At 35.1% G+C, this 12,253-nt stretch overlaps 1 protein-coding gene across 3 annotated transcripts in view; it reads right to left on the bottom strand.

Moving 5' to 3' along the window:
• Window positions 1-485: 485 nt before the first annotated feature.
• Window positions 486-12,253, bottom strand: part of CRISP1 (cysteine rich secretory protein 1) — a 53,261-nt gene continuing 41,493 nt past the window's right edge. Inside the window, exons 6-8 of one of the 3 annotated variants that reach the window (XM_033219896.1) lie at window positions 7,025-7,122; window positions 4,279-4,367; window positions 727-1,569 (exon numbers count right to left, since the gene is read on the bottom strand). In XM_033219896.1, coding sequence (XP_033075787.1) covers window positions 1,442-1,569; window positions 4,279-4,367; window positions 7,025-7,122 — 315 coding nt within the window. In that variant the 3' untranslated portion in view covers window positions 727-1,441. Of the gene's footprint in view, window positions 1,570-4,278; window positions 4,368-7,024; window positions 7,123-12,253 lie in introns of all 3 variants that reach the window. The other 2 variants (XM_033219898.1, XM_033219899.1) reach the window with 2 other exon arrangements.

Here is a 12,253-nt window from a genome sequence, read left to right on the forward strand (position 1 = left end):
GTACCATCCTACTTACAGTGTCCCAAGATAAGTTACTGTTCTCCTGATGTTAATATGTCCATGATTATGCTAATGACAATTACTCAAAAGATAGATACAATCAAGTGGCTAGATCTAACGAATGTAGTTTAAATAAAAAGTGAGAAAGGGTCTGAAGGATTTACATGGGAGAAATGCCCATGGATCTAGGTGGAAAGATATGGGTCATGTCAAGAGGGGATCATTCTCAAATTGTCCTCTTTTCTTGGAGCCACACAGAATTTTTGTATCTGTGACAAGAACCTCTGTATGATGCAGAATGGGTTTGAGGCATGGCTTTTTTACTTTTGGAAAGTGGGTGATGTCTTTTTTTTTTCCAAACACTTTATTAAAATGAGTAAAGAAATATACAAGTAGGTAGAGCTACTTTTTATTAAAATGAGTAAAGAAATATACAAGTAGGGTATAACTTTGGTATAATGTTAAAATTTGACCAAATATTTCTAGCCTTCCCTTTCCTCATGTCAAGCCCTTCAATATTCCCTAATGCTTCAGTGCATTTTACGTTTGTTGGCCTTAACTGTGCTGTTCCATTGTGTTGAAATAACCACAACCTTTGCAATCCTGTTTACTCAGAAGATGTGTCATTCCACCCTTAAGGCTTTCCTGAATCTCCAAACAAAAGCTATTTATGCTCATCTGGCAATAATAATATGTGACCCATAGGTCTTTAGGGACTTATTTATTTCTCATATTATGCTATTTTTATATTTCTTTTATACTGCCTTTGAAATGAAATGAAACTGTATTCTTTCTGTATATATAAACATGCATCTTGTATGCAATCAGTACTGAATACATATTTTGTTAAATTAATGGCACACGAAGCTTTTTTTATTGTTTCTTGCTTCACAAATGTATATATAGATGTGACAATAAAACAATGAGACATTTAAACTACTTCCAATTAAGTGATATTTACCTTGCAAGATGAGACTGAACTCTGTTTGCTTTGTGGATTCCTTTAATGATTGATTTAAAGTAGAAGTAAAATTTTAAAAGTGAAGAATTATTACTGGATGTTAGTTACACAGGGAAGATAATCAGAGTGGCTGAAAATATGGGGAAAGCGGGGGTGGGAGTTCAACCACATAAGACCTACTTTAGCCCGGGTTACTGTTGAGAGACTCAGTTATACCGTAAGTTGAATTATGCCAACTTAAGAACTATAAATTGCATGATTTAAATTTAAGGCAGGTGTTGGACTTGGCCTTTTACTCCAGCGCTAAGAAAATTTAGAACAGTGTTACTTCAGGATGTATCAAGACAGGAGTTAAGATCTCCAGCATGATTAAAATCAAATGAAATTTAGCAGAAACTACTGAACTATAGCAAAAGACAAGATCCAACAGACATCTTCTCCTCATCGTCACAGCACAGAACTGATGAAAATAACAAAGACCTATTTTATCTCAGTGTCACACAGACAAGTGGCTTTACAGAACAAGTTAGTTGTCGAGTGGTTGCATCCAAGATAATGGACTTGTAAGTCACAGTCGGAGTATTCATCATAGTAGATACAGGGGTTAGCTGAAAGAAAATAGTATAGGTTTTACAACACAACCTTTTGAAAATCACATTTGCTGAGGAAAGAGACCATCTTATTAAAGACACAAAGAAATTTTTATTAACAATAGCTAACTCAATTTCATTAGCATAAGCTAACTAAATCTGAATGCAAAACAAGTGATAAGATCATATTTGAAAGAAAAAGGTAAAATTTTTGTCTTTGTACAAAACAGATTTTTTATCACAATTTTTCAAATCCAATATAAACAGATTGGAGAGGAATCATTTTTTAAATTACATTGTCATTTTGAAAGTATTAACTATGCCATTGCAATATAAAATATTCACACTATTTTGTCTAATTATCTAATGCTGCATTATTTATTGGTTAAAGGTTTGCTTTGGATTATTAAAAGTGATGTGTAGCCAATGGAAAATGGAATTAAAAACCACATATAGGATGGCACCCACCCACCCAGAAGTTATCTCGATTAACATTCTAGTGATTTTTCTCACCTTGCTCTATCCCATGGATGTGCACGCACTTATATTCTGGTACATACAGAGGCAGAAATGCACACAAAATTCTCCAATCACAATGAAGATACCCAACATTTTAAATTTGGGGCAATAGCACCAAAAAGTTTACTAAAATAGTTTTTAACCTGAATTCTCTATCACAAATAACAAATGGATCTATTTGTCTCTCTACAAAGGCAAGAATAACAATAATTTAATTCTCTCTCTCTTTTAAGATTTTCTGACCTTATCATGCAGTCCTGAATTTGAATCTTGATAATTTGGTGGTCAATTTAAATTTTTCCATTATACTTCTTCTCTTTCAATTATAAAGTTTGACCTTTGCATGAAATTTATTTATGTCTTACTGTTTATTATTTTAGTCAATATCTTTCTACGCTATATACATTTTCCCTTCCTAAATTATTAAACTTATTCACCTTTCAGGAACTTGGAGAATAACTACAGTGGATTTATCAAGGTGCAACAAGGAAATGAAATGTGGATGTTATATTACTCCTGAGCAATTGTATATTTGATAGTGTATCTCTGCTTCTTTTTCCTATAATCAGCAATTTGCCAAAGTCATTACTCCTTTTTGAAAAAATCAATTACCTATCATTATCCTACTTTATTCTCTTATGTAATATTCTGGTGAAATATGACTATCAATGGATTTGTTTTCTTTAGAGGTAACTTTTTTTCTTTGAATCTGTAAGATTATCAATGGATTTTTTTTCTTTGGAGGCAACATATTTTTTTCTTTGAACCTATAAAGTGTTGTAATCCATTGTTTTCTTTTATCTGTTGTTATTAATTTATATACTTTCCTAATATTATAAGTAAGAATTATTATTTTTATAAATTTCATTTGAATTGCATTAAATGATTTATATCTGCATATTTAAGTCTTACATTTTTAGCATTGCTTGTGCCCAATATGTTCAATTCTTAAGTTCATATATTTCTTTAATAGCTCTCACTTCCTCAAACACTTACAGGTAAAGAAAGGGCTTATGATATACATCATCTATGTAATAGAATCAATCTTCTTGAGTAACATTTCTCTGTCCTACACTTCTTTTACTTCTATTAAATTGTTATACCACTACAGACATTGTTTTTCTCACCTAGATTCTAAAAATCTACTAAATTGCCATCCCTTCTCCCCCTAAGGCATAGATAATTGGTTGTTTTTTTTTTTTTTTTTTTTTGATGGGGAGGAAACTCTCTGCAACTACATTTTTTTTCCAGAAATGGGGTATAAAAAGTGAAGTGGATACAGAGAAAGAGAGAGGGAGACAGACAGAGAAGTAAATAAATTAAGAGTAAAAGAGAAGAGAAATGAGAGAAAGGTAAAAGGAGGAAGAAGAATCCATTTTCTTTCTTACTTTAACAGCAAATAGAGTAACCTGATTAGGTGAAGAAAAATAAGTGACCTTTCAAGTTGGAGGTCACAGGATATTTTTCTTAGGTTTATTTTTTTCTCCACAGACTTATTACTAATATAATTTATCTTAATCAAGATTATTCCTAGGAATTAAGAAATTATGGTTGCAGGTAGGCTTTAAAAAGTGAAATTTGGCTATCTAAGTAAATAAACAGAAATGGCACCCATTTGGCTACAACTTCACCTTAGGTAAGATTTATTCAAGAAACTGAAAAAAAAAAAGAGGCTGTAAGGAATGTAAGGAATAATGTGAGCATCAGCTAACTTTTTAGGTGGTTCACAGGAACAAAAGAAGAATAAGGATCACTCAGTAAAAATTTCATGCCATAAAAAGTGGTCAGGCAACCTGAGTAATCATGGAGTGGCAAGCAATTGGAGAACATCGGTAAACTGAAAGCAACAAGCCTAAATTATGGGCTGCAATAAGAGGGCCCAAGAACTTTTTAGAGAGCAGAGAAAAATCTATACTTACTTCACTATTTTATCTAGGTTGACCTTAATTAAGTATTTTAATCTATCGGGTGGGAACTCGAGTTCTCAGACTTAGACTTTGTAATTTCCTTTGCCACAGGTTAAATCAATGGTCTTCAGTCACTCTGGCAATTGGGGAGGGGTAAGCAGAAATAATTTGTGTATTTTCTTTGGTATGAATGAGATGAAAGCTGTACAAAAGTGCAATGTTTTTCAATGCTTAATTTAAAGGATGTACGGTTCCCAGACCAATGGGTTAACTGTAAACAAACAGAATGTAGAAAACTTACTGCAAAGTTTGTCTTCACAGTTATTTGGGCAGGCTTCACATGGGACACCCGTCTTATAAGGTTCATTCTTTGTTTCAGGATTATTTCCCCTTGAATAAAAAAAAGTGATTTCATAAAACTCATCTTTGAAAAATGCATATAAAATTTTACTCACAGTGTACAAGCAATTTTAAAAACAAATTGTGCAAATATTTTTGTAAAAAAGAGTGATAATTTTTAAAATGGGTGTAAGATTTCCAGTCTTTTAGCTATAACTTTTTTTTAGCACATAGAACCAATAAATGTGAGTGACATGAAAATATTTTTCAGGCAATGTGCACATCTCGTTGGACAGTCAAGTCCTAACAGTACTTGGGAATTTTGGGTACCCTCGAGTACAAGCAAGAGCATTCACAAGCAAGAGGGCTTTAGAGCCAATTACAACAGAACACTATTCTTCATTAATACCTATAAGGACTTGGTAAACCATCATTTAAAAGGGCATGATTCTTACCAATGTTAAGAAGAAAGTCTCAAGTGAGGCAAGTTAGAGAGGTTCTAACTCCGTCTTGCACTATGTTATAAGAAATTTTTCACATGTTAATGTCTTTTGTTGAAACAGATGGTGTATATAAAAGATGAAAGTACATCAGCATGGATAAAACTAAAGTGTTGGGATGTGGGAAAGAAAGTAGATAAGAAGTTCTAGTTCTGGACTAACTTGAAATTTTTGAAAAGACAGGCAGGGCTCAATGACTTATCCCTGTAATCCCAGCACTTTGGGAGGGCAAGGTGGAAGGATTATTTGAGCCCAAAAGTTCGAGATATGCCGGGGCAAAAAAAAAAAAAAAAAAAAAAAAAAAGCAGCTTCATATCTACCAAAAAAAAACATTAGTCAGGCCTGGTGGCGCATGCCTGTAGTTTCAGGTACTTGGAAGACTGAGGTGGGAGGATAGCTGGAGCCCAGAAGGTCAATGCCGCATTGAGCTATGTTGACACCTCTGTATTCCAACCTGGGTGACAGAACAAGGCCCTATCTCAAAAGGAAAAACAAAAAAGAAAAGACAATTCTTACCTGTGTATGTGTAAAAACACAATGTAGATAATATCTGCTTCTAAAGTAATACAACTTAAAAAAGTAAATGTTCTGGTTTTAAAAAACCTTTTTTAATCTGGTATTTGTTTATCTCAGTTACTAAAATTTCACTTTCAAAAGAAGATTATTACTAAATTCAGTAAGAGATTTAGTCAGAGACTTGGACTAATCTTCAACCAAGAAAACTCCCCTATCATAGCTCTCCATGTTTTATACTTTTCTTTTTTGGAGCAGTTGAAGTTCACTGCAGACCACCAAACCTTGAAAATACATTTTGCAAACCATGTGTTGTAGGAGCAAAGAGATTTTATTGTCATCAGCGCAATTTATATGTAACTCAGATAGAGTTATTATATGATGATATTAAACTCTAAATCAATGGTGATAGTGGAGGCACCACTGCAAATGTGACGTACAGCAGTGTATTTTCAAATCAGTCATGTTCATTGATTTATATTGAACATCTAGTATTGTGCTACATACATGGGAGACAGTGGTTGAGCACAACTCATTGAGCTAACATTATGGAGGAAAGACTTATGTGTTAATCTAAGAAATACATGTAGCTGAAGGAGATGCATAATGGCGTCACTGACTTTTATCAGCAGAAGTGATATTGAACTGGCATTTGTAGTCAAATATCAGGCAGTTCTATCCAACTCTGAACAATCTTCTCTTTTCTGATAATCATCACTGGAGCCACACAGATGGGCCCTGCAGTCATCTTTGTCTTACTTGATCTTGTGTCATAATCACAGTTGACGGGAGAAGAAGGTGCAGCAGACCCTTACTGAAACAATCAGATTAAGTTTTCTAGGAATTGCGACTAGCATCTGTGATAGAATCTGTAACATGTGAATTTCATTTTTAAAGAGAAGACATACATCAACTTTTTTACTAGATAGCTAAGTACAGAGAAAGATACTTGGCTCTTTCCATTTGTTTCCTTGTTAAGACACCACTGCTTTGGGAGGCCGAGACGGGCGGATCACGAGGTCAGGAGATCGAGACCATCCTGGCTAACATGGTGAAACCCCGTCTCTACTAAAAATACAAAAAACTAGCCGGGCGAGGTGGCGGGCGCCTGTAGTCCCAGCTACTCGGGAGGCTGAGGCAGGAGAATGGCGTGAACCCGGGAGGCGGAGCTTGCAGTGAGCCGAGATTGCGCCACTGCACTCCAGTCTGGGCGACAGAGCGAGACTCTGCCTCAAAAAAAAAAAAAAAAAAAAAAAAAAACACCACTGCATGCCTGTCCTTTTGGTCTAACAATACTCTTGTTTTGTTGAAGTAAATGTCCTCATTTCTTTGCTTAACCAAATTTGTTTCTCTTGTATAATAATTACCTGAAGAATCAATGACACATAGGAAGACTGCTGGTAAATTGCTCTGAAAATATATTGGAGTTTTTTTTTTTTATAAGAGAAAATACAGTCAAAGGAATAAAATAATATGTAACTAAATATGTGCTTTCACATAAATAGGAAGTAGCCAAGACTCAAACTACAGATTGTATAACCACTCATCTTTGAAGGACATCTCGGTTATTTCCAGCTCTTGTCTATTATGAATACAGTTGCTATAAACATTTGTGCACACACAAAAAACAAAGTTTGAAAAACTAGATTAGGTTACTTTAGGGGGTTATATATTTTAAAAACTAATAATACATACTCATGACAATAGTGACAAACATAGAAATATCGAGGTGATCCTTTGTGGCGGCATGATGCAATGGCACAGCCAATCAGGTAAGACGTGGCCCAAACAATCTGCAATGATAAAGAGTTGTTTTACTGCAGATTAGATATTTTACTAAATGACCATAATATCAATATAGTCATCCGTGATTAAAAGTTAACATGTTGTTTTTGGGTTTACTTTGGATATGGCTTAACAAGAAGTCATAGAAACAAAAGGACTCCTACATGTCTAGATACCATACATGCATATACACACACATAGCTGCACACAATGCAAACCAGGTGGAGAAAATCAGCTGACAGGGGAGGGCGACTTGATGATTGGCATTGTCTCTATTTATTGTCAGTTTTTCTTTCTGAAAATAAGTAGGGCTTCTAGATGTAATTTCTAATTTTAAAAAATCCCAATGTTCATTTTCTCTGAGATAGGAGAGATGGATAGAGAGCGGGTAAAGATACAAAAGGTAGTGTTGATCATTTTGTTATGAACAGGCTGATGTTCAAAGGAAACTTGAGTGTTGCCTTTCTGGACATGGGTTGTACATGGCTGTGCATAGGACTAATTTCTCTGATCGTATCCAGTGTACTCACGGCTGATCAGAACTCTATGTCGACTCTCCATGACTCATTCTTATTGGAACGAAACATGAGAGGCTGTCTTCAATGCTGGTTCATTCTCCCTTTCTCATCAAACTTATGTGGATGAGATAACTTATCAGTTTACATAATGAAGGCTGCTTGGTGATTATATAAAAATGAAAGCTTGGAAGAAACTTTTCTTATTGGTCAGTGAACAGGCATGCTGTAGAGTACTGAGTTTGTTTTTGAGGAATAGTGAGCCAGGTTTAAATTCCATCATTTACTTCTTGGGTAGGTTGTACTTAGAAGTTTGTTTTATGCCTTTGAGTTTCATTTTCTCAGCTGTAAAATGGAATACAACAATGTTGTCCTCTACATCATCAGTGAAAGGTAGGATTAAACATTGAAATATTTAAGTGGTTCAAAAGGAGATGTTTTCAGTAAGTGTGATTGTTCCCACTTGCCGCTGCCCCACGTGATCCTGGGTAGCTTTCTTACAGTCCTATAGACTTTCCTCACATTTCTGTTCATGTTCTTGATTACAGAACATGTTTGTTATGACTCTTTTAGATAAAATATTGTTTTCTCTTTACAAAGAGAGTCATGCATGAGTGCCAATCTCTCCACACCATATGGCTTTTAATTTTCTGCTGCTAACCTAGGCTTTTACTAAAACTATTGCTCTACCTGGACATAAAAATTTTATAATGTAGATTCTTTGTTTGCAGGTTCTTGCTAACATTTTCTACCAATGAGTATTTTCCATAAGAGACCCTGTTGAATTCAGACTCTAATGGAGCACATAACCTGAAACATGATTTTAATAAAAATGCAGCTGAACATCTATTTTGCTATGTTCCCTCTATATGTTAATTGGTAATAAGATTATTGAACGTAATGTATTCATTTATTCCTTTAACTCATAGCAAAGAAAAATTGAAACTGAAACTTTTTTCATTAGGTCTTCAGACACAAATGACTTTAGAAAAAGAACTTTTATTTTACAAAATTTTTCATGAACATACTAATGTATTTATACAAGGCTACAGAAAATGTCAGAAAATGTCTGGAAAAGCCTTGTGGTATATTCCCCCACTGGGCCTGCTGTCATGGGCTTACTCACCTTCACATTAACATTCTTGTTGTTCAGTTGATTCTGCTTAGAACCCTATATTCTGCTCCTTGCCCTTCCCTGCCCTCAGCTGCTTCTGATTTTTAGAACACTAGGTGAAATGGAGTTCCCATCTCTCCAGTGCATATGAAAGATTAAGAGCTGTGTAAAGACCACTGGACTAGGATTCAGATCTGGGTTCTAGTCCTCACTCCTCCATTTGCTAGCCATGAAAAGAATCCATAACTGGTGGAATGTAAAACGTTTCTATGTTCTATTGCATTAAATTTTAAGCAAATGAAAGCAAATTTCTTTGATTTCATTGTCTTCATTCCTTGGCAACAGGAAATGAGAGAAATCATTTTGATAAAACGTGTTCTATTTTGAAAGTGACAATGATTCACTTTGGAGGAGACAAATCAAGATTATCTGAAGGTGATGGAATTCAGTTAATATATCACAGCAATGAGATAATGCTTTTGCGATAAAATTAGTGTGTTGGTTAACTTATATAGGAAATAGAAGGTTTGAATCAAGGCCACAAATTTGTTAGATTTTTAGCTTTCTAGATATTCACTGTATTTTTATCCTCTAATCCTTTGATAAGGTAAATTATATGATTAAGTAGTTTAATGTTAAGATACTCCCGGATTCCTGCCACATACCCTTTGTGTCTAAGTGTATCAATCTTAAAAGAAAATGCTATTTACTAGTGTTTTGTTTAGGATTTCTGCATTGATTTCTGTGATTATGCTTCTTTTTTAATATGCTTTATCTTCATTGGCTTTTAACATCAAATTTAAGTAGGCTTTATTCCAAGTGGATTTTATTTTATGAAACTTACCAATGGGCACATGTGAGAATATAGTGAAAGGAAGCAATCTTTAAGCCAGAAGGAGAATCCTCTCAAGAAACTAACCATGCTGGCACTCTGATCTTGGACTTTCAGGCTTTGTGAATTCAAGAAAATAAATTTCTGTTGTTTAAGTCATTCCGCAATGTGATATTTTGTTATGGTAGGCTAAGAACACTAAAACAGATTTTGGTATCAAGAACTGAGATGCTGCTTCACCAAATACCTAAAACTGTGGAAGCAGCCTTGGAATTGGGTAATGGGTAGAGACTGGAAGTTTTAAGTGCATGCTATAAAAAGTGTAGATTGCTTGGAAGGGACTGGTGATAGAAATAAGAGCATTAAAGTATATTTTGTTGTGGTCTCAGATATAAATAAGGGACATGTTCTTGGAAATTGAAAGAAAGGTACTCTTTGTTATAAAGCAGCAAACAAAATGGCTGCTGCCTTGTCTTCTAGTGTTTGTGGAAGGCAAAAGTTGTGAACAACAAACGTGGAAATTTAGCTGAGGAGATTTCAGAGCAAAGGGTTGAAGGAGTGGTTTGGTTTCTCCTCACCACTTACAGTAAACTACAAGAGGAGAGAAAGAAATTGAAGAGATATTTATGCAAGGACAAACCAGAACTTGAAGATTTACACGATCATTAGCCCATCTATATTATAGAAAATGAGAAAGTATTTTCCAAAGAGAACCCTAATGTCGCTGAACAACCATTAGATAAAGATACCATAGATATGATTTATGGATTCAATCATACATCTCAGCAGAAATAGATGTGTGATTATACAGTGGTGGTACTGCCAGTTTGAACTAAAGTGGACAGAGAAAACAGACCCAAGTGATGGAAGGCTGTCAGACTTCTTAGACTCTTCAGAAAGAATGATGGAGATATTTCATTGTAAACATGCATTATCCTTCAAGAAAAGGGAAGAATGACTCCCCAAATGTTTCAGAGATCATGATGGCTGCCATTCCCTTTACAGGTCCAGGGTGCAAGGCTGCTTCCTACTTAGCTTCAAAGAGTATTGTCCCTTCAGGTGATCTCTGAAAGCAGCCATGTTAGCAGGGCCTCTTCAGAGAGTCATTTGATGAGGCTGCCTCACTGAGCTAAAGGGAAAAGGCTGCCCACAGAGCCATGGGTGATGCTACCTCCAAGTTGGCCAAGAGTGCAGAGCATCAAACCAAAGAGAATTATTCTCAAGCCTTACTATCACATGAAATTTCTTTTGCAAAGTTTTGGATTTGCCTGGGACCCATTACTGCTTCCTTTTCTATTTCTTTTTTGAAATGAGAATATCTATTCTATGCCTGTTTGTCTATTGTACTATGGGAGCATATAACTTTTCTTGTTTCATGGGTTCACTGCTGGTGAGAAATTTTACCTCTGGATGAATCACACCTTGAATCTCATGCATTTAGATAATATTCAGATAATATTTAGATGAGACTTTGGGCCTTAGACTTTAGAGTTGATGCTGGAATAAATTAAAATTTTGAGGGCTCTTGAGATAGAATGAATCTATTTTGCATGTGAGGAAAAAAAATAATTTGTTGGGGAGGGGCAATGGTACAATGTTATGAGCTGAATTGGTCCCCCAAAATTCATATTCTGTACCCCTAACTTCCATCCAGTGTAGCTGTATTTGAAAATAGAGTTTCTAAGGAAATAATTAAGATTAAATAAAGTCATATGACTTGGGCCTTGTTCCAGCAGGATGTGTCCTTATACGAACAGACGCTAGACAGCTTGCTCTTACGGTCTCTCTTGTCTCTGTCTCTATCTTTGATTCTCTCTGGCTCCACTTTTGCACTGGGAAAAAGCCATATTAGGACATTATGAGAAGGTGTCAGGCAGAAAGCTTTCACTAGAAACTGACTATGCTCTATTAAGATCATAGACTTCTAGGATCCAGAATGTGGGAAAATAAATTTCTGTTGTTTAATCCACCCAGCTGTGGTATTTTGTTATGGCATCCTAAGCAGACTAATAGAGCAAAGATGTGAAGAAATTGCAAATTTTGTAAATTGCTGGTGGGAATATAAAATGGTGCAGTTGCAACAGAAAATATAATAGTACTCCAGTTTTTCAAATAATAAACGTAGTATTCACATATGATCCAGTAATTCCTCTCCTTGGAATTTCAAATGCCCAAAACAATTGAAAGCAAGCACTCAAACAGATATTTTCACACCAATGTTTAAAGCAGTATTATTCACAATAGCTGAAAAAAATGGAAACAACTCAAATGCCCATCAGAACAGGCAAGCAAAAGGTGATATGCACATACAGTGAAATACTATTTAGCCTTTAAAAAAGAATACAATTCTGACACATGCTACAACATGGATGAACATAGATTTAATATATTATGCTGAGTGAAATAAAGCAGACACAAAAGGACAAATATCATATAATTCCAAAGTTATGAGGTACTTTGAGTAGTGAAATTGCTCACAGAGACAGAAAGTAGAGTGGTGGTTGCCAGAGGTTTGGGGGAGGAATGGAAGGTATTGTTTAATGAGTACAGAGTTTCGGTTTGGGAAAATGACAATATTCTGGTGATGGGGTTGCACAACCATTTGAGTGGACTTATTACCACTGAACATTCATGCCACATTAATGCTGAACATGAAACCATTTAAAACGGTTAAAATG

Source organism: Trachypithecus francoisi, unplaced genomic scaffold (assembly GCF_009764315.1).
Source record: "Trachypithecus francoisi isolate TF-2019V2 unplaced genomic scaffold, Tfra_2.0 Lachesis_group10, whole genome shotgun sequence".
Classification (NCBI taxonomy): domain Eukaryota; kingdom Metazoa; phylum Chordata; class Mammalia; order Primates; family Cercopithecidae; genus Trachypithecus; species Trachypithecus francoisi.